Source organism: Pseudorasbora parva, chromosome 1 (genome assembly GCF_024679245.1).
Source record: "Pseudorasbora parva isolate DD20220531a chromosome 1, ASM2467924v1, whole genome shotgun sequence".
Taxonomy (NCBI): Eukaryota; Metazoa; Chordata; class Actinopteri; order Cypriniformes; family Gobionidae; genus Pseudorasbora; species Pseudorasbora parva.
Genome location: NC_090172.1, coordinates 11577200 through 11601674, shown reverse-complemented (window position 1 = coordinate 11601674; position 24475 = coordinate 11577200). Strand labels below are relative to the sequence as shown.

The 24475-nt window shown below is 36.2% G+C and overlaps 1 protein-coding gene across 1 annotated transcript; it reads right to left on the bottom strand.

Moving 5' to 3' along the window:
- Positions 1-5361: 5361 nt before the first annotated feature.
- tyms (thymidylate synthetase) lies at positions 5362-23013 on the bottom strand. The gene is made up of 7 exons (XM_067448804.1): positions 22642-23013; positions 21549-21622; positions 21255-21429; positions 17050-17151; positions 15895-16070; positions 15299-15370; positions 5362-5563 (listed from the first exon to the last, which is right to left on the bottom strand). The coding sequence occupies exons 1-7, from the start codon at positions 22862-22864 to the stop codon at positions 5426-5428; spliced, it is 960 nt and encodes a 319-aa protein (XP_067304905.1). The 5' UTR covers positions 22865-23013; the 3' UTR covers positions 5362-5425.
- Between the last annotated feature and the right edge of the window lie 1462 nt (positions 23014-24475).

The following is a 24475-nucleotide window of genomic DNA, read 5'->3' as shown; positions in this document are numbered from 1 at the left end:
CCAATGTCATAAGTGTGGTTTTGTGTATTTTTAAGAGTATTTCACAAAGGTTTAGAGTAAATTAGTCATACTACAAGTAAATTAGTCATACATACAACAAGTTAATATGACTCATAAATAACAGTTCATTTTACTCATAAATACTGTTTTTTTTAATTTACTAAAATTTAAGGTAAATTTTTACACCAAAAAATGGAATACATCATAATAATAGGTTTCATAGTGTATAGGGACACACTGGCCCTCATTTATCAAAAGTGTGTACACCAAATTTCCAGCGTACACCTGGCGAGAGACGCATGACCCAACACTCTGGATGAGCTTAAGGCCGCTATCGAAGCATCCTGGGTGCCACAGGCTGATTGCCTCCATGCCACGCCGCATTGACGCAGTCATTTCTGCAAAAGGATTCCCGACCAAGAATTGAGTGCATAACTGAACATAATTATTTGAAGGTTGACTTTTTTGCATTAAAAACACTTTTCTTTAATTGGTCTGATGAAATATGATAATTTTTTGAGATAGGAATTTTGGGTTTTTATGAGCTGTATGCCAAAATCATCAGTATTAAAACAACAAAAGACCTGAAATATTTCAGTTGGTGTGCAATGAATCTAAAATATATGAAAGTTTAATTTTTATCATTACATTATGGAAAATAATGAACTTGTATCACAATATGCTAACTTTTTGAGAAGGACCTGTACATATATATATATATATATATATATATATATATATATATATATATATATATATATATATATATATATACACACACATTTGAATCTTTGCGATTCCATCTTTCAAACTTTAGTTAGTGTGTAATGTTGCTGTTAGAGCATAAATAATACCTGTAAAATTATAAAGCTCAAAGTTCAATGCCAAGCGAGATATTTTATTTAACAGAAGTTCCCTTTCAAAGCCTACAGCGAACGGCCGGTTTGGACTACAGCCCTGCACTTCCTGCTTTAATGACGCAACTAAAACCGTTTGTTGACGAACCCTCTGCCCACAAGAACGCGCAAATTCGGGGGCGTTGTCCTTTTGCTCTCGCAGGTCGAGAATAGGAAGCGTTGTTTTTGTAGAGTGTGTTTGTCGCCATGCCATTGAAACGCTGTTATTTTCATTCCAGAGTCAAATCACCTTTGTTTGGCCTTCTCACGGACGCTGTATGTAGAGATCAATGGCAACAGTTCATGTTTAACTCGGTTCCGGAAAATTATTTGCGTGTTCTTGTGGGCGGAGGGTTCGTCAACAAACGGTTTTAGTTGCGTCATTAAAGCAGGAAGTGGTACTATAGTACCGTTTTTATTACTAGTGTTTTGCAGAACAGAACAGAGCAAGTTATTAGAATACATACACACTGTACTGTAATAGGTAGACCATATTGCATGCAGTTTAGTCAAAACTTACTTTATATCCCCACAATCCCAGACACGTTTTTCCATGCATCATTTTTTTAAATGTGTCTCTGTATGTAGGCTACACAGAGACATATTAAAAAGAACAGGGGGCTTGCTAAAAGCTAATATCAACAACTCCTCCGGACACCGCAGTAAAGCAGACGGATCACGTGCACTCCACTGACTTCACTCCTATTGGTTGTCGCTCGCGAAAATCGCTTCTCGTTTGCATAAAGTTGAAATTTCTGAACTTTTGTCGCGCGTCTCGTGTCGCTTGACACGCCCACATTCTCTGGTTTTGCTCTCCATTTTAAGGCATTGGAGATCATTTTATCTGAACAGCCTATCATTTTTGCACCTCTTTATAGGTTTTCCCCTCTCTAATCAACTTTTTAATCAAAGTACGCTGTTCTTCTGAACAATGTCTTGAACGACCCATTTTCCTCAGCTTTCAAATGCATGTTCAACAAGTGTTGGCTTCATCCTTAAATAGGGGCCACCTGATTCACACCTGTTTCTTCACAAAATTGATGATCTCAGTGATTGAATGCCACACTGCTATTTTTTTGAACACACCCCTTTCAACTAATTCAACTAATTGCCCAATTGCACAGCCTTAAGAGCGTGCATATCATGAATGCTGGGTCTCATTTGTTTTCTGAGAATCTACTGAACCTACTGGTAACTTGTTTGCCACGTAGCAATAAAAAAATATACGAAAAACCTTGATTATTCTGGTTAGTCACATTGTACTGCTATTATTTTGAACAAGACTGTATATAAGTGAGTCAGACCAGTCTGAAGGTCTGAGCTGAGTTTGATGAAGCATTATAGTTCTCATAATATTAATAATAAATAATATTTAAATAGGAATATATGCTGGAACTCTCAAGCAAACTTAATAAAGACAACTCGGAGAAACATCACCCAATTCATTATTTATTATCTGTTTTATAATAAAAATAATACGATTTTAAAGGTATATCGTGCTCTTCAACCAACATGATTTTAATTAAACCCAAACTGCTCATTTTGTCAGTATCAATTAATGTATGTTAACTGATACTGCTCACTTTTCTGTCTCTTTCTTTTCACGTGAACAGAATAGACACACATTCACAAATATAAACTGTATTTCTATTCAATTTTCTTGATTATTGACATGTCACACATGCCTACCTGCCTTTTGATGTAAATAAAAGACGAGAGTGGCAAATATCACGGACATATTATCATGTACAGTTCAGCCTGTTATTTATTTTTATTTCCATTTCCCTTTTATCCAAAGAGACGGGACTATTTGCACCGTATTTATCAATGAGAAACAGGCTATCATACTCAAATAATAGCCTGTGGCTCACATTAATGGGGGTCGCTTGCAAATCGCAACAGCACGAATTACGTGACAACATCTTTCATACAGCAACATATTTCTGCTTTAAATATTGTGTGTAGTTAGCAGTGTGTGGTGTTTTCGGACATTTTTTTTTAATGCAATTGCATTTGTCAGTCCCGCACTCATATTCTGCCTGACAGAATGAAGAGCTCGCGCTGAAGGCGGAGCTGTTTGACCAATCAGATGAAAGAGGCGTTTCGGCGCCGCCCACGTGTGGAAACGAAATATCGAACCCATAAACCATTTTATAAACCACAAACGAAATATGAAAAATCGAGCCAAAATCTCATTTTTCGTTTTTAAACTAAACAAAAAAATGAATAAACAAGCGGATTTATCTGTTCTCGTTATTCCATTCCAAACAGGAAATGAAATGATCAGATGATACACGGACCAGATATTTTGTTCTGAATTAATAGACTGGAAATATTCAGTTTTTGAAAATACAGATTCAAGATTTCAGATGAAGAAATTCAGATCATCAAATTCAATGTTCTAAAATTCAGATCATCAAATTCAATATTCTAAAATTCAGATCAACAAATTCAATATTCTAAAATTCAGATCATCAAATTCAATATTCTAAAATTCAGATCATCAAATTCAATATTCTAAAATTCAGATCATCAAATTCAATATTCTAAAATTCAGATCATCAAATTCAATATTCTAAAATTCAGATCAACAAATTCAATATTCTAAAATTCAGATCATCAAATTCAATATTCTAAAATTCAGATCGCAGAAATTCAGATCTTACAGAAAGTAGGCCAGAGGTCATCAGGGAAGAGTAAAGGATGTCAGAAAAATCCAACGGAGCACCATCTGATCATTTCATTTCCTATTTGTAATGGAATGAAGAGAAAAGATCGAACAACCACTTTATACTTTTTTGTTTATTTTCGATTAATGCACAGAAAAAGAGATTTCGGGCTAGATTTCTCATTTTTCGTGTGGTTTACCGCACAATTAAATAAGGTCGGGTACTGATTAATATTTTATATATCAGATAAACATTTGTTTCTGTGAAATGGGTTAAGTTGCACAGAAAAGTTGCCTGATCTAGGACCTGCCCTGTACAGTTTAAGAAGCGGTAGTCTTCTACTGCTATAAGACTACTATTTTGTTGAACAGACCTGGGCTGAATCTGAAATCGCCCCCTATACCCTCAATACCTGCAAACAAGTTTCAAAATCCGGTAGAGTAAATAGTAAATTGTATGTACTGTACAGTGTATTGGGGGATTTTTGGTGGTATAAATATATTGATTTTGAAGTAATATTCTCATCAGTGTTCTGTCAGCTTTTACATAGGCCTGCTTAAATCTGCATATTTGTGATATTTACCCCAGGGCGTTGTCATTTTATAAAGGCCATTTTTTAAATCTTATTAAATGTATGCATTTCATGTTCAATTCTTACATTTGATTAATAAATGCAGTTATAATAGTAAGACACTAGGGCTTTTACCAATCAAATTAATTAATTTAAACTGCAAAAATATTTTTCACCATGTAAACGACCTGAAAAATAGACTGTAAAAAAAATAACGAGTATGGAAGAGATTCCAGCTGTGCTGCTTTTAGTGGTTATGTATAGGTTTACTAAAGAGGTAATTAACAACGACAGAAAAGAGCACTAATATGCAGATTCAGCAGCATGCAGCAGATTCAGAAAGCTTGTAAAGCTAGATTTAAAATGACAATGTATATTATTCAGCTATTACGGACATTGCACGTGAGATGGCTGAGATGAACGCGCACCATCAGAGAGCACGACTGATATTTACTGAACGTAGACCGAACCTCGCAAAAGACTTTTAAAAATACCGGTTGAAATAAAATGCTAAACCAATCAGCATGTTCAGCGCCCAAGTCCCGCCCTCGAAAGTTCCTGAGCTTTGAAAAAGTACTATCTCGCGAGCAGGGCCGTTTGGAGGGGGAAATATTTACCCGGAACTTCACTTAGACCCTGGTTCCTGAGGTCAAAACACACCGAGTACCACCCAAAGTTCCTGGTTCCTGGATAAAGTTCCTGTGGTGGAAACGCGGCTTATATGTACACTCTCAGAAAAAAGGTACGGTGTCGTCACTGGGAGGTAACCGAAGGTACAAAAGTGAAAAGGCACATCTTCGTACCTTACTTACCCCTAAATGGTACATATTAGTACCTTAAAAGGTACATAAGCCCCGTTATTAATCGGACATTAATAATAAGACATTAAGAAGACTATATCTAAATTCAAAAAGTTCACTTTTAGGCTTAAGTTATGGCTGATGACAAACCTTTTTTTTTTCTGTGAGGGGGAGTGATATGTTTGAAGAAATGTGAATGTTTTATACTTGTATGTATATGTTTTAGAATGTATTTAGAAAAGCCCAACCAGGGACGATAGTTGAGAATAAGCACTAGCTATAAACTCTATATCCTGGGCATCAGTTGCAGTACTTGTATTGTAATGTATGACTGCATTGTCCCTGTTAAATAAATGAAATTAAAAAAAATAATAAAGACAAATTACATAAATGTTGTTCTAAATCATGTTAATATACATTTCAAATCAGGAAAAAATAACAATATTTTTATTTTACATTCTAAACCTTTTTAAAAGATGGTTATAATGTCTAAACAGCCATTTGCATTTTGATTGAAGGATGGGGGTCATAGTCATAGATCTCAAAATCCTCAGCAGAGAAATCATCGATTTGTTCAACTTTGCGTTTGATCCTGAGTTTGGGGAATGGACGTGGTTCTCGCTGAATCTGTGGGTACAGGACATGTTAGAGATACACTTTGAACACTGTACATAAGTTCACACTAGGTATAGGCCAGTTACTGGTTTCAAGGTATGCGGTTTTATAAAAGTTATGGTTTCAAAACCACAACGATGTTTCTGTGACAATGGTCCTGAGGTATGAGCGTTTTTATTTTATTTTAAATGTCTTGTCAAAGAGAGAAAGTGCAGGAATCCCTCAGGTTCTGTGGAGCATAGAGAGTAAAAGGATCCCTCCCGCTCCGGTTGGTGCAATTAGTCAGTCATGTGTATGAAGAATGGCCGACTTTTTCTGCTGGACAGTTAGCCAGGGTTCAAAGTGCCAAATAAAAGCAATAATAGGTGCCTGGTAACTTTGACAATGCATGAATGTGATATGGCTCATCTTGGTTGTGATGTAATTATATGAATATATAGAACTGCATAGAGTAAAAGAGCTTTCAGCTTTATTCAATTGCTGTATGTTTGAGTCGCTTATAATGTGCATTTGGGAATGCAACGTGCTCCATGAGAATCATTTATAAATCTGTTTTCAACAAAGAAAAGTTTCCCTCAATTTCCAGGCAAAATATAAGCTCAGTGGTTTAACATTTGAAATCCATCTTGACATCCTTAAAATGTTAATATTAAAAACGTTTACCATTGTTCCAAATATTCTATATGTTGCTTACAAATAAATTATATTGTATTCAATGGAGAGAAAAAAAAGTTTTTACCCAGACATTTGAAATTAACACATTTTAGAGCTGTAAATCACAATACATCAACATTTTTGCTTAAGGTTATCATCTTGTGAAAATCTCATACCGGCCCATGCCTAGTATACACCGTTATGTCACGACATCCCGTGTCGTGTGTTCTAGGACTTTTATTTAAAAATGTTTATTTTATGCTTCCATTGTTCCCTTCTTTCACTTCATGTGGTTTGTTCCTGTTTAATTTTGTTTCCATAGTTACACTTTCCATAGTTTCCATGCCCTTTTAATACCCACACCCATTCCTTGTTAGCCTCCTGTTATTAGCGACTGTTTCTATGGGCTGCTACACCTTAGCCATCCACCATTTTCCAAAGGTCAAAGCCGGTCGTGAACACGCTTTGGGAACATTTAAAAAGTAAGTTGCCTTTGCGTCTGGAACCGTAGTTATACGAATGCATATATAAATATCTATATCTGCAATAGACTGAAGCAGATGATTTTATAGGATTTAGATTTTCATAAATGGTAGATAATTCTGCATATGCTTAAATATTGATTAAAGATATTAACATCATACATATTATTGATCATCCGATAACCCTACAGACACGTTTCTTGGCTTTTAATAAAAGCAGTAAACTCATTATAAACAAGTTAATTGGAAAGAAAACAAACCATCAGCCATCAAGATAAATACATGATAAAAATATTTTTAATTTAGTAATGCGTTTAATTAACATCAATATAACCTTTTTACTCAAATGATGTTAAGTAATCATTATAAACTAGGTATCATTTATAGGCATCACTAGTATCATCAAATTATGTTATTTTTTTCAATGTTTTACATTCATTTTGTTAAAAAAAAATTTGCATACAATTTTGAACATCAAATTACTGCATTTAAACCATTTTTAATAACAGATGAGCCCAAATGAGTATTATAATTAGGAGTGTAACGGTACACTTATTCTTACTGAACCGTAACAGTACAGGGCTTTCGGTTCAGTGCACGTGTGTACCGAACGGTTCAGAATGCAATCATTGACAGTTAACAGTCAGCTTGTTTTAAGGGCACACTTCAATCTGAGTTTCCACACAAACAAATTAAGTATTGGGGCAATTTTATCACAAAATTCAAATGATAAATGCCGTTGTGACACACTTTAATGTGACATGACTGATCACAGTATGCATGTCAGTTCAAACAGCAGCACAGCCCGCGAGTGAACGCGATCATCTCTTCCTAAAGAATAAACATGAATTAATGTCTCAAGGTATGTTAAGGATACATTACAACTTACTGAAATGTATCAAGTCATATAATCACTCAATCTGTGTTTCAACCGTGGAAAGACAAAACAGCTTGAGAACAATGTCAGGTATCACATTTACCTCAGAAGTCATTCAGAGTCCACAGCTGTTAGTTCACTAGAGAAACAAACTTTTTTGCTAAATATATGCAATATATTAGCCTATACCACTATACTAATACTGTGTTTGACCCCCTTTCACCTTCAGAACTGCCTTAATTCTACGTGGCATTGATTCAACAAGATGCTGAAAGTATTCTTTGGAAATGTTGGCCCATATTGCTAGGATAGCATCTTGCAGTTGATGGAGATTTGTGGGATGCACATCCAGGGCATGAAGCTCCCATTCCACCACATCCCAAAGATGCTCTAATGGGTTGAGATCTGGTGACTGTGGGGGCACTTTTAGTACAGTGAACTCATTGTCATGTTCAAGAAACCAATTTGAAATGATTCAAGCTTTGTGACATGGTGCATTATCCTGCTGGAAGTAGCCATCAAAGGATGGGTACATGGTGGTCATAAAGGGATGGACATGGTCAGAAACAATGCTCAGGTAGGCCATGGCATTTAAACAATGCCCAATTGGCACTAAGGGGCCTAAAGTGTGCCAAGAAAACATCCCCCACACCATTACACCACCACCAGCAGCCTGCACGGTGGTAACAAGGCATGATGGATCCATATTCTCATTCTTTTTACGCCAAATTCTGACTCTACCATCTGAATGTCTCAACAGAAATCGAGACTCATCAGACCAGGTAACAATTTTCCAGTATTCAACTGTCCAAATTTGGTGAGCTTGTGCAAATTGTAGCCTCTTTTTCCTATTTGTAGTGGAGATGAGTGGTACCCGGTGGGGTCTTCAGCTGTTGTAGCCCATCCGCCTCAAGGTTGTGCGTGTTGTGGCTTCACAAATGCTATTCTGCATACCGTGGTTGTAACAAGTGGTTATTTCAGTCAAAGTTGCTCTTCTATCAGCTTGAATAAGTCAGCCCATTCTCCTCTCACCTCTAGCATCAACAAGGCATTTACCCCCACAGGACTGCCATATACTGGATGTTTTTCCCTTTTCGCACCATTCTTTGTAAACCCTAGAAATGGTTGTGCGTAAAAATCCCAGTAACTGAGCAGATTGTGAAATACTCACAACGTCCCATCTGGCACCAACAACCATGCCACGCTCCAAATTGCTTAAATCACCTTTCTTTCTCATTCTGACATTCAGTTTGGAGTTCAGGAGATCGTCTTGACCAGTACCACACCCCTAAATGCATTGAAGCAACTGCTATGTGATTGATTGATTGATTGATTGATTGATTGATTGATTGATTGGATAATTGCATTAATGAGAAATTGAACAGGTGTTCCTAATAATCCCTTAGGTGAGTGTATATTCATTATATTTTACTGAACCTGTTAGTGATGTCTTGTTTATTTAATGTACAGTAAATAATTCTGTAATGATTTGACAACCGTGTATAAATGGTTATATTTCAACAACGAATTCGAGAGAAAATAGTGTTGATTATATCTAAAAATAAATAACTGAATTGAGGCATATATTTGGGCTCTGCTGTTAAAGGGATAGTTCACCCAAAAATGAAAATTCTGTCATCATTTACTCATCCTCAAGTTGTTCCAAACCTGTTTGAGGTTTTTTTCTGCTTAACACAAAACATGATATTTTCAAGAATGTGTGTAACCAAGCAGATAGAGCAATCATTGACTACCATAGTCTTTTCCCCCTACTATGGTAGTCAATGGTTCAAAATGATCTTCTTTTGTGTTCCCTTTAACCTTTAATATTACAATGTGTAGCCCAAGTAAGGACTGCCTATATTTAAAACATTATCTTTAAGAAACTTTTAGTTAAAATTAGGGCTGGGACTCGATTAAAAAAATTAATCTAATTAATTAGAGGCTTTGTAATTAATTAATCGAAATTAATCGCATTTTAATCGCATATAAATATTTGACCTGAGAACAATGAGAAGTAATTTTTCACATGTATTTTTAGTATACCATTGAATAATGACTGTATACATAAGCTTAATCAACAAAATATAGTTTATTTATTTCAGTCCAGCAGACCAGCGCAATGTTTGCCATTAAGTTTAGCAAAAGCATACTTGTGATATTTGAGGCTCGATGTGATGCGGTGATACGCTAATTCCTTGTTGTATAGCTTGCACACAACCCTGCTCTTGACGACGCTTCCATCCTTTCGTTCTTTCGTTTTTTAAAACAAAATTTCCCATCCACGGGGCCAAGCAAAGCGGTCTCATCAGCTTCTTCGTTCATGTTCGCTCATGCCCTGCGTCTCAATCAGCTCCCTAGTTCCCTAGTCAGGGCACTGATCAGGACATAAGTCAATGGGCTGACTCCCTGATCAGTGCCCTGACTGAACTAGGGAGCTGATTGAGACGCACCCATGTTGTTGTCGTGACTCCGGAGCGCTAGTTGGTGTTCCAGTATAATTGGTCCGTCGAAACTGATTTATTGAAAAACGTTCCGCGGTGCAAAAATAAATGCGGTTAATTTTTTTTTTTTTTTTTGCGTAATTAATTAACGCGTTAAAGTCACGTAATTAATTAATCTTAATTAACGCGTTAAAGTCCCGGCCCTAGTTAAAATTGAATTAATTTAATTTAATTTTTTTCAGTAAACCAATGTTGAGTAAAAATAAATAAAAAGCAATTTCGTAAAACTTCTGTACTGAAATTGTACCGAACCGTGGCTTCAAAACCGAGGTACATACCGAACAGTCAGATTTGTGTACCGTTACACCACTAATGAAAATCATAAGTAAATAATACATAAACATATAGACTACACACTGTTTAAAAGTAAACATTGTTTATAAAAAAAGATAGTGAAAGGCATTTAGGCATTATTAGTAGTAGTAGTAGTAGTAGTAGTAGTAGTACATAGAGACTTAGCTAAATCTACTGTACAACAGTAGCCAAATATATTTGTGTAAATTTTTTCATGTTAAACAGGACTTTTATTTTGAGGGGTTGCGGTGAAGGTGTCTCGGTTCATGATTAGACCTTTTCTTAAATGAAACCGTAAATAGGCCTGCCACGACAATCATAATCACACAATATACGTACATGACCTCAATAATTTTTTGTGATGCAATATACAGGGAGTGCAGAATTATTAGGCAAGTTGTATTTTTGAGGATTCATTTTATTATTGAACAAAAACCATGTTCTCAATGAACACAAAAAACTCATTAATATCAAAGCTGAATATTTTTGGAAGTTTTAGTTTTTAGTTTGAGCTATTTTAGGGGGATATCTGTGTGTGCAGGGGACTATTACTGTGCATAATTATTAGACAACTTAACAAAAAACAAATTTATACCCATTTCAATTATTTATTTTTACCAGTGAAACCAATATAACATCTCAACATTCACAAATATACATTTCTGACATTCAAAAACCAAACAAAACCAAATCAGTGACCAATATAGCCACCTTTCTTTGCAAGGACACTCAAAAGCCTGCCATCCATGGATTCTGTCAGTGTTTTGATCTGTTCACCATCAACATTGCGTGCAGCAGCAACCACAGCCTCCCAGACACTGTTCAGAGAGGTGTACTGTTTTCCCTCCTTGTAAATCGCACATTTGATGATGGACCACAGGTTCTAAATGGGGTTCAGATCAGGTGAACAAGGAGGCCATATCATTAGATTTTCTTCTTTTATACCCTTTCTTGCCAGCCACGCTGTGGAGTACTTGGACGTGTGTGATGGAGCATTGTCCTGCATGAAAATCATGTTTTTCTTGAAGGATGCAGACTTCTTCCTGTACCACTGCTTGAAGAAGGTGTCTTCCAGAAACTGGCAGTAGGACTGGGAGTTGAGCTTGCCTCCATCCTTAACCCGAAAAGGCCCCACAAGCTCATCTTTGATGATACCAGCCCAAACCAGTACTCCACCTCCACCTTGCTGGCGTCTGAGTCGGACTGGAGCTCTCTGCCCTTTACCAATCCAGCCACGGGCCCATCCATCTGGCCCATCAAGACTCACTCTCATTTCATCAGTCCATAAAACCTTAGAAAAATCAGTCTTGAGATATTTCTTGGCCCAGTTTTGACGTTTCAGCTTGTGTGTCTTGTTCAGTGGTGGTCGACTTTCTGCCTTTCTTACCTTGGCCATGTCTCTGAGTATTGCACACCTTGTGCTTTTGGGCACTCCAGTGATGTTGCAGCTCTGAAATATGGCCAAACTGGTGGCAAGTGGCATCTTGGCAGCTGCACGCTTGACTTTTCTCAGTTCACGGGCAGTTATTTTACGCCTTGGTTTTTCCACGCGCTTCTTGCGACCCTGTTGACTATTTTGAATGAAACGCTTGATTGTTCGATGATCACGCTTCAGAAGCTTGTCTATTTTAAGACTGCTGCATCCCTCTGCAATATATCTCACTATTTTCGACTTTTCTGAGCCTGTCAAGTCCTTCTTTTGACCCATTTTGCCAAAGGAAAGGAAGTTGCCTAATAATTATGCACACCTGATATAGGGTGTTGATGTCATTAGACCACACCCCTTCTCATTACAGAGATGCACATCACCTAATATGCTTAATTGGTAGTAGGCTTTCCAGCCTATACAGCTTGGAGTAAGACAACATGCATAACAAGGATTATGTGGTCAAAATACTCATTTGCCTAATAATTCTGCACTCCCTGTATTGGCCATTATGTTTACATGATAATAAATGTCACCAACATTTTACTTGATTGTGCTATCATCTTATACGTTTTCCGTAAAGGAGGTGAAGGTGGTTCTCGAGCAGTTCTTTAATACACAAAGCTGATGTTGACAGGTGAAAAAAAGGCGCCATTTGAGGTGTTATAGTGTTTTCCTGACACTAATGACAGTTTGGAAGAATAAGCCCAAATGGACTCGATTTCAAAGCCGCAATCCCCTGTTCCAGTGCACATACAAATGTCAACGCAGAATGACATGGGTTAAAGCCGTTTCACAAGGGAAAATATTTATTTACTATTAATTAAATTTTTGTTTATTATATTTAGGATGATATATTTTTACCCTTAATTTCCATGATCTAAAGAATGAAAAGGTTGACATTTGAAAGTGTGTATGTTTACTTGCATTATTATGCTGTTATATTAAGATTATATATTCAGTGGCATAAAATAGTCTTAAAATGACAATATCGTTTATCGCAATTATTACTGGGACGATATATTGCAAAACAAAAAGTAGTTACCATGACAGGCCTAACAGTAAATGCTCATGAAGTGACAGTTTATGTTCTCATAGTGACATGGCCGAGGCTAAAAAGACAGTGTGCACAGATACGCAAGACATGCAGGATTAACATTTAATAGTATTTTGCAGTTTAATATTCACAGACACTTGTATATATTTGGCTACAGTCTGGAGTCCTGCGCTTAAACACAGAAGCAACTGAAAGCAGCTGCGGGTGCAGAATATACTCAGGAGTCGGTACTACAGAAATGCTGGTATAGTCACATTTTTATTATTTCAGTACAGGCTTGGTACCAAAGTACCGGTACTTGTGACATCCCTAGTAGGTGTAGCTTCAAACATTATAATTGCTAAACTAATAATACATGAAAAATACATTAACTAACACGACATTAAAAGTAACAGTAATTAAAAACCTGTAATGTGTTAATCTACAAAAATAATCTATAGGCTATAAAAACACAAACTAACACATTCTCACCTGTGAAAGGTTATCCTATTTCTTTGGGAATTTAAAGGTTTTACAGAGGCATGCGCAGTGGTTTTTTATGTGAGTGATGACAGCATCTGAAGTGTAGACGCGTGTCCACCGGCCTAAAGCGTTCAAGGCTTCTATGTGTACATTATATATACCCCTGTGTTTCAGTTGTCTTTTGTTGGTCGTTGTCTTTACATATACATTTATAATGCTGTTGTGTTTCTATTACCTTTTTGGATTATCATCATCATCCCAGTTTGGACTGGTTTCACTATTTGGATTATTGTCTTCGTCATGCCTGTTTGGCCTTTTTTTGTTTGTTCATGTCTTTGTTTAATAAACTATTGTTGCAAATTGATCCTCCCCTCTCTTCTTCCCTGCACAACCGTAACAAATATCTTTAAAATATGTAGGAATTTTGATACTGAAATTGTATTTGTACAGTTATTGATGGGTGAATGTAATATAATTGAACAATGTAAGTTCTATTAAAAAAAATACCAACATAAATTTAAATGTCTTTTAAAGATACTAAAGATAAGTGCCTCCCCAAAAGTGCAGTAACTAACTACACTTATTTTATCATCTGTTTCTTCCACCTTCTTTCAAACTCCCTCTGCACGCGATAGGATAGCGGTACACCAACCGGAGCAACGACGGTGAAGGGGAGCTCGCTGACTGATTAAACATTCGCCGTATCCGTTCGGCTAAACTCCGAACACATCTTCCCTTTTTAAGAATGACTTCAGTGCCGCTCTTTGTTCTTTTCTCAGAGGAAAGCTTAACTCCAAGTCTTCCGGAGGCGCCGGCAGAGCTGATTCGAAAGACCGCCGCCGTTCGCCAGTTTCTGTGTTTACTAGAAGACTGTATTACTAGAAGCACGCCAGTTTCTGTGTTTACTAGAAGACTGTGTTACTAGAAGCACGCAAACGCAACTCGGCCGTCGTCATTAAGGCCCCGCCCGCCGACTCTATAGCCTACACGATGTGATTGGGCTGTCCAGATTCTGAGGAATACAGCTCAGATAGGAATTGAGAGTTGCTAGACCACACTTGCGGGCAAATTAAATTTGCTGCCGCTAGGGTGCGTCTAGATTTCTAGGCTAGGAAAATTGGTCTCTTTTTCCATGATCTATATGCCCTAATATTTTGAGAAACGACAGAAGAGAAACACACAAAATACTTTTTTATGGGGTGTACTTTTCACATCACTGTAGATTAATCAATCAATCAATCAAACTTTATTTATAAAGCACTTTTAAACAACCGAAGTGGACCAAAGTGCTCTACAGCAAAATAATAAATTATCCATAATCTCACAATACATAAAATGCAACTAAAACAGATTTAAGACAAACCACGATACCATAGAAACAATAAAACAAAATTTCAACGTCAGTTCACACACAAGTACAAGTGGGTTTTTAGACGCAGTTTAAAAACGGACAGCAAAGAGGCCTGTCTAATGGGCAGTGGCAGATCATTCCAAAGTTTAGGAGCTGCCACAGCAAAGGCACGGTCCCCTCTGAGTTTACGCTTTGTTTTGGGCACACTCAGGCGCAGTTGATCAGCTGACCTGAGAGAACAGGTGGGTGCATAAGGGTGTAGCAGCTCAGAGATGTAGGGTGGGGCAAGACCATTCAGGGATTTAAAAAAAAATTAAAGAATTTTGAAATTAATCCTAAACTGTACGGGCAGCCAGTGGAGTGAGGCTAAAATGGGTGAAATGTGCTCGTGTTTGCCTGTTCCAGTTAAAAGACGCGCTGCAGCGTTTTGTACTAACTGGAGACGGGTGACAGAAGACCCACTAACCCCCACACCACATATAGTGAATTGCAGTTATCTAGCCGAGTGGTAACAAAGGCATGGATTACGGTCTCAAAGTGTTGCCTCGGAAGAAAAGGCTTTATTTTGGCCAGCTGCCTCAATTGAAAAAAAGCTAGATGAATGCAGATAGATTAGATTAATGGAATTTATGCAACATACCTGTTCTTTCAAAGGCTCAATGTGATTGGTATAGATGTGGGCATCACCAATTGTATGCACAAAATCTCCAGGCTAGGAACAATTATAAAAAATATTACAAAATATGTTCAGCGAGTTTGTTTAGTCTTTCCATAAAACAGCATGAATGCAGATTTCACAAGATTTGATGTGTATAAAACAGTAAGGCACAAATGTAAATAAATAAAACTATGTTTGTTTTTGGTTTTTTAACTTCCTTTGTAAAAAAAAAAAGTGTGTCTAAATTGTATTGGATGTGCATTTGTAGTGTACTTCAAGTAGTTATTTTAACAAAAATATACTTTTAAGATTTGCTGATAATAACAATAACAAACTTAATCATTACAAATGTATAATTACAAATAAATGCTTATTCTAAAGTTCAGCTAACTGCATTTAATAGAGTACTTGATTTTTAAAAAATTCTCCCCGTGCTGAGTAACAGTTTTACACTGCATCAGATCATGCATAATCATTCATTTTGCAATGATTACCAGATGACTGTACATTATCCCTTACATTTACAGAATCCAGAAATATGCACTTTTACAGATCATCAGATTTTAAAACATGTTCACCTTAAGTCCGGTGATGTGGGCGATCATGTAGGTGAGTAGTGCGTAGCTGGCAATGTTGAAAGGCACACCCAGACCGATATCACCAGAGCGCTGGTACAGCTGGCACGACAACTCACCGTCTGACACATAAAACTGGCATAACGCATGGCAGGGGGGTAATGCCATCATAGGGAGATCTGTCAATAAAATGATTGTTTTGTCATCATGCAAAGATGTCAAATCAAACAATATTAGTACATACATTATGTACATACATACACATACATACATACACATATATATACACACATATATATATATATATATATATATATATATATATATATATATATATATATACAATATATATATATACACATTATATATATATATATATATATATATATATATATATATATATATATATATATATATATATATATATATATATATATATATATATATATATATATATATATATACACATACATACACACATACATACACACACATTATAAATATGTATATAAATATATATACCCACACACACCCAGACACATATATATTGTGAGTGTTATCTCCCATCCCCTACGCGCAAGTTGAAAGCATGCGGAAATGGCTCCCTCTGCTGGCTGTAGTCTTTAACCTCTGGCCAAAAATTGACGATATTTGCCTCATGGGATGAATTTTTCCAGAAATGATGACTGATACAAAGCCATATGCTAATCGCTGAAGTAACCCTTTAAATTATGCACTATTGATGTGCGCATGCCCAGTGGCCGTAGCACACGAAAACACAAGGGTGTCGGTTTCAGATGTATTCCACTCTAGGACCCTTTTTTTTTTTTTAAATATCGGTTCAGGTCGGATCCATCTGGATGAAACGCTGATAACAAAATGTTTACTTATACAGGTAAACGCGTCTCTGTGTGGACGGGAAAATAAAAACTACTACAAATAATTTATAACTACAAAATATTTCTGACATAAGATATAAATATTCCATAAAAAAACAAAATGTTGCTTTGGCAACTAACTGAAAAAGAACTAAATTACTAAAAGGCAAGTAAAACGTAAAAAGATGAAAAAGCTAAAAAAAAAAATATATATATATATATATAAAGTATACATGATACTAAAATAACACTCCTGGAGAGTTATACATTTGATAGAGACCTTTGGGATTCCAAGCACACATGATGATCCTCCGGTCTTCTGGGTTTGACTTGATGGTGTCAATCACTTTCTGTAACTGGTCAACACCTTGCTCAGAGTAATCTTCATGGAGAGATGAAATCATAGCATAGCTTAGACACAAATTCTTACCATACATACATTCAAAGAAAAATGTTTGAAACAGCTTTATAATTTCACAAATATCCCAAGTAGTCTCTCAAATAACAAAGTCTTAAATACTGCATGAACAATAATCAGTGCCTACAGTCACCTACACTATGCAACCGAATGGCTTGACCTGCCCCGACAACAATTATACAACAATTTTAAAGTGCCCCTATTGTGTAGGTCTATGTTTTTGTTCCAGATATAATCTTCAAAGCTGTTTGCACAGTTTCACATATCAAGGGCTATTACTAACAATTATTTTAGTAATCAAGTAATCAGTTGATTATTTTGACAATTAATCGAATAATCAGATATTTTTGCTGTGGTAATAAAAAAGACCCAAGCAAACAATAGCCTTTAAAATGACTTAATACATATATCGAAATCATGTTATCATATTGCAGTTGTATAGAAAAACTCTGTTAACATAAATAATACAATATATACATAATATGAACAATCCACTTGTGAACATTATGCATTATTTAAAAAAAGCCTAAAGAGCACACCAACAGTCTGGTGTTGTTACACTTGACAGTTGATCAAATCCAGGCGCCCGTTCTTCGTACATCTCTAACTCAGCTGGATTTGATTGTTGACGATTTGGCATGATCTTGGATTGTTTGGTTCTTCGACGCTCATCCTGGACTTGCTATCATAGCAACAGGTCTGTAAGTTTAAACCTGCTTAGGAGGAGCAGCTTGAGGCAACTGCCATGTGATTGATTAGATCACACCGGACGCGGTGATCGAATCCGGATCCGCATATCAATGCACTGAATTTTCGACTATTCAGGGTCACCAGTGAAACAAATAAGTATTTGAACACCCTGCTATTTTGCACGTTCTCCCACTTGGAAATCATGGAGGGGTCTGAAATTGTCATCGTAGGACATGACAATCTTAAAAAAATAATCCAGAAATCACAATATATAATTTAACTGTTTATTTGTATGATACAGCTGCAAATAAATAGTTGAACACCTGAGAAAATCTCTTAATATTTGGTACAATAGCTTTGGTTTGCAATTACAGAGGTCAAACGTTTCTTGTAGTTTTTCACCAGGTTTGCACACACTGCAGCAGTGATTTTGGCCCACTCCTCCACACAGATCTTCTCTAGATCAGTCAGATTTCTGGCCTGTCGCTTGATATGCTTCTTATCTTGGCTGTGCACTTCGGGTCATTGTCATGTTGGAAGACCCAGCCTCGACCCATCTTCAATGCTCTAATTGAGGGAAGGAGGTTGTTCCCCAAAATCTTGCAATAAATGGCCCCGGTTATCCTCTCCTTAATACTGTGCAGTCGCCCTGTCCCATGTGCAGAAAAACACCCCCAAACCATGATGCTACCACCCCCATGCTTTACAGTAGGGATGTTGTTCTTGGGATTGTACTCATCATTCTTCTTCCTCCAAACCCGTTTAGTGGAATTATGACCAAAAAATTATATTTTGGTCTCATCTGACCAAATTACTTTCTCCCATGACTCCTCTGTATCATCCAAATGGTCATTGGCAAACTTAAGACGGGCCTGGACATCTGAACATGGAAACGGTGGTCCCAGCTCTTTTCAGGTCATTGACCAGCTCCTCCCGTGTAGTTATGGGCTGATTTCTCACCTTTCTTAGGATCACTGAGACCCCACGAGGTGAGATCTTGCATGGAGCCCCAGTCCGAGGGAGATTGACAGTCATGTTTAGCTTCTTCCATTTTCTAATGATTGCTCCAACAGTGGACCTTTTTTCACTAAGCTGCTTGGCAATTTCCTCATAGCCCTTTCCAGCCTTGTGGAGGTATACAATTTTGTCTCTAGTGTCTTTGGACAGCTCTTTTGGTCTTGGCCATGTTAGTAGTTGGATTCTTACTGATTGTATGGGGTGGACAGGTGTCTATGCAGCTAACGACCTCAAACAGGTGCATCTAATTTAGGATAATAAATGGAGTGGAGATGGACATTTTAAAGGCAGACATCTTTGAGGGTGTGTAATAAACAAATAAAGTGTGATGGTCCTATTTATTCTTCTTCTTTACTATTATTATTCTTTATTATTAATATTATGAATAATCATTATATATTTTATATGTATGTTTATTGAGTAAATCTCGTGAATCCAAAACACCACAGACAAATAAGTGATTCTCAACATAAGGCCAACCGTGACAAGAGCTGGGGATCATTTATATGCACGGCCCCAACATTTGCATCTGTCCAAACATGTTCATTGTCAGGCGGAACTGATGGAGCGAATCATAGGGACTGCAGATAAACAAGACACTTGAGGATAGCAAAAACAGCAGCTCTCATGACACACGTCATGTTTAGGCGGTGCAGGGGACGTGAGATAACGCTCTATCGTTTCTCATAAAATGACTTTATCTTGCTGCCGTTTATTGTAAATCGTGTTACTTTCTACCGGTTGTCTGTTACATCACAACACTGGACTAGTTATTGTATTGTTCTTCATACACAGTAACTGACATGTTAAGATGTTAAAATAAACGACTTATGAGAATACTGCATATATACACTACGCGTCTGCATCTTGTTTTGAAGTTCTCATTGCGGGAAGAGCCCAGCGCGCTTTGAGCATGTGACTCCGTACTGCTTCAAGAGTATCACCCTGCGCACGGGATGTGCATACGCGCTTTGTGCCGCTCTATAATATTTTTGCATTATGAAAGCCTTAATTATAGCCTTTCTTGTTCTGCCCTATCTATAATATGACATTTAAAATAAATGTAATTTCTTAGTATATAGGCCCTATTTCTATAAATATATTTACTTGTTTTTCATTGATATATTTTGTGAAACATTTTACCCAGAGGTGTCAAGTAACGAAGTACAAATACTTTGTTACCTTACTTAAGTAGAAATTTTTGGTATCTATACTTTACTGGAGTAATTATTTTATATTATATTATATTGTTGTATATTGGCTTCTTCAATAAAATATCATTGCATTATTTTGGCAGTTTTGCTGACGTTTACAATCCTTCTTATGACACACTCCTGCAGTCATTAAAATAGTTCAGCTTTGTTTGTAATGTCCAAGTAGTTATATTTCGTTTAGTTTCTTTATTAAAGTTAATTTAGAAAAATGTTTGGATAATTTGTTTGTTTGTTAATTTTTTTAAAGTGACAACCAAGCAGTCAGCGGCCGACAGTGGCTATGAGGTTAGGTGTGTAAAAGTCAGGGCCTGTAGGGCTCCAAATCGTCGACTCAATCTGGCAACACTGATCACACATGTAGCCTACATTTACATTCCGATAAAGGTTATTCATTACTTATAGGCAACTAGTCATCATATCTTCCGCTTCAGGAAACATGTTAATGCTCAGCAGTACACATATGGTATATGTCTATTGTACTAAAATGCATTCATTTTCAATGGGTATATATGCGGCTGAACAGGTAGCCAGTGCATCCCAAATTTTTCAACATTAACATTTTAATATAACATTATAGTCATTATTTAATGGCATTTTTTTCCTTACATTACTTTTACTTTTATACTTTAAGTAGTTTTGAAAACCAGTACTTTTACACTTTTACTTAAGTAAAAAGCTTGAGTTGATACTTCAACTTCTACAGAAGTATTTTTAAACCCTAGTATCTATACTTCCACTTGAGTAATGTATGCGAGTACTTTTGACACCTCTGATTTTACCAGATTTATAGCTACACTTATTCACTTTTGTGGTTTCCTTTATTTTTTCCCCCACTAAATGTTTAGATTTTATATTAATTTATATTATATTATTGTGCACTTGTGATTTTGTAACTTTTGCTGCTGAATTATTCACTAATCTAATTTATTCACCATCTATAGGCCCTAGGAGTAGGCTATTTTTTTGTCATAGATTGTGATTTTATTTTTTTCTATTTGTTAATCAATCAGAACTCCTTACGTATTCCTGAAGGAGGAACTTCATAGAACATAATTGGGGCACTTTAAAATATGGTTATGTTATAATATGTTAATACTGTATACATTATTGCTCTTATATGTCAACTATATAAAGATCGGCAGTTACCAGTATGCATGTCTTTATATTCAGCTCCAAAGTGCCTCCATTGAAAGCCATACACTGGCCCCAGGTCTCCTTCCTCACGATCAGTAAAGCCATTTTTATCCAAAAACTCCCTGGAGCCATTAGCATCCCAGATTTTCACACCCTTTTTTGACAGCTCTTTGGCATTTGTTGAACCCTAAGTTGGATGAATAAAAAGCAAATCCAATTAAAAATGCTAAATGAACAATAACAAAAACAAAGAAAAAGAAATAGAAATAAGATACAAAAAAGGTTTGGGATGTTTCCCAACTGTACCTTAATAAACCACAGCAGCTCCTCCAATATGCCTTTCCAGAAAACCCTTTTGGTCGTCAGCAAAGGAAACTGATCTGCGAGGGACACGATGAAACAGGTTTTTGAATTATAATTTAGTAACATTTCAACTGTTGATCATTTAATCCTATAATCACGAGATGCATGTCTTTTTGAGAAATCTTTCAATTATTTTTTATAAAGCAAACTGAAGCAACTTAGATTTACATGATTATCAACAATCTTTTGTAAAAATTTGAATAAAAGATACATTTGATTTTTGAGGAACATTTCTCTCATTTGCATTGTTCTAAAACTACAGAGCTTTGGTCATAAAATGAATCATTTAAATATCTTATTAAGACATATTTGGGAGATATAGAGTGACAACTTAAATTTATATGCAATTCATATTTAAATAGTCTGCTATACTATTACAAATAATATTGATTTAAATTACTAGCTATCATAATTTCATCTTTTTTACCTTATAAATGTCAGCAACTAAACCAATATATTCGCATATATATCTTTGGGTTGAAACTGAGGTGTTTTTTTCTCTTTGAAAATGAGCTCCATATTCTCACTATATCATACCAGCCATAAAAGTCAGATACACATCCACACACACAAACACAAAACACACAAACACAAAACAAGCAAACTTTATTTTTGTCTAAATGTTCAATAAACTCATATCATGATTTATTTTTATGTCAGACTTAAGGGTTAAGTAACTATTTATGAACAAAACAAATGCCATTGTAACCGGTGAAAATGGCAGGTCAGTTAGAAATTTAACATTACGTTAACCTGAAAAGATGAAAGATTAACCTGTTGCTTTCCATTTAAGATTTTAATACGTTCCTCTGACCTAGAGAAACAAAACAGCCATAAATGATTATATCTTTGTTATATCCCAGAGTAGGTTCGCACAAAGACTAATCATTGCATTTTTTGTTATAACAGTTTTTTGTTTGTTTTTTGGTTCACGCCAAAGAGAAGTCATTATGGGCATACCAGTTTTCCTATTAAACGTGCATTTATAATCATTTGTCAATGCCATGAAACTGTTTGTTGCACATGTGTGTCTCACCTCTGAGACTGTATCTCGCCTGTGTCCCGAACACAGAGATCACTCCGGTGCCTGTTCTGTCGCCCTTCCGTGCTCCGTGCTGAAGAACGTACTCGACCAGGTCCAAGTACCCGCGCTCGTCACAAAACAGAGAAAAGTCTTTTTTTCCTCCACCTGAACCATCTCTCTTCTTTTCTACGTCACCACAATGACCATTTGTCATTTGCACCGCGGCGTTGGCCATTTTCTTCAGTTTAAGATTAAACTCAAATGTAAAAGTTATTGCAGCCAAATCCTGTAGCGCGCGAAATTCCACTGTTTCACATTTATTATTCCCGCGTTCTTCTTCCTCTTCTTCTTCTTGGCGGGTTGCAGTCAGACCATCGTAAAATGTGCATACTGCCACCTACGATACTGGAGTGTGTAAAATAAAGTCCTTCTCCTATGAGACCAGTTTTAATGTAAAAATATAATGTTGCTGATTAATGTTACTCTCACCTAGGGCGAGTCATTAATGACATCAATTTTATTTTTGGGTGAACTAACCCTTTAACTAAATGTTATTTTTATTCTCATGAAAGATCCTTGTCTTGCATATTGATGTTTACTCTTAAAAAATATGATTGTTTTTTAAAGGGGTAGTTCAACCCCAAAATAGGACTATTTATTAGCTAGCCTACTCACCCTAATGTCATTCCAAACCTAAATTAATTTATTTCTGTGTAACATAAAATAAAAATAATTTAAGTCTGTTTTTTTGTCCATGCAGTATTTAATGGTAGCCTAACCAAAATGGCTTGGTTGCCTACATTCTTCAAAATATCTTCTTTTGTGTTTCACAGAAGAGAGAATGTCACACAAGTTTGTAAGGAGATTGAGTAAATGATGACAGCATTTAAAAGCAGTAAATTTACTTCACTGCATCCTAGCTTAAAATCAGTGCTTTACTGTCAAGCATTTCTGTGTGACAAAAGTGCAGTATTAATTTTGTTATCTGCATTTGCAGTAAATTTGATAATATCCATCATTATTTGTCCCTGTCTTTATTTTCTCGAAATTAAGGCCCTAACCCCAGCAAAAACATTCACAGGAAACTCATGGGCTGGTTGGGCTGGGTTTGCCAGGGCCGAATTTTAGTTCCAGTTCAGCCCTGCTCATGACTTTTTCAACTTTTTCTCTTAATCTCTCCCCAGAATAAAATGACACTGTTAAGCCTAGTCGAAGTCAATGCACATATTGTGTTAATATTTAACAGAAATTTCTGCAAATATGAAAATGCTGTCTAGCCTGCTTAATCGTATTTAAACAGAATGACAGCGCAGAGTTGGTTGGAACTATTAAATGTATATTTATATTAAATGTCATGTTGTTTTACTTGTATTATGCAGTTACTGAATCTGAATAAATCCCCATTCTGATTGGTTAACTTCCTGCAGTGAAATTGCCGTTTCTGAGGTGTATTTGATTTTGCTACAGCTCCATAATCATAGTTCTCATCAAAAAAACAGAAATACAGCTTATTCGATTTTGACCACATTTTTACACTTTGTTTCAATAGGCCTATGTTCTCCACTTCCTGCAGGTTCACCCAAAAATGTAAATGTGCTATTCATTTACTCACTCTCATGTCATCCAAGATGTAGGCCTGTGACGTTTTCTTCTTCTTCTTCTTCTTCTTCTTCTTCTTCTTCTTCTTCTTCTTCTTCTTCTTCTTCTTCTTCTTCTTCTTCTTCTTCTTCTTCTTCTTCTTCTTCTTCTTCTTCTTCTTCTTCTTCTTCTTTTGTAGAACAGTAAAGAAGATTTTTAGCTGAAACCATCGTCTTTGGTGATTTATATAATGCAAGTCAAGGCTACC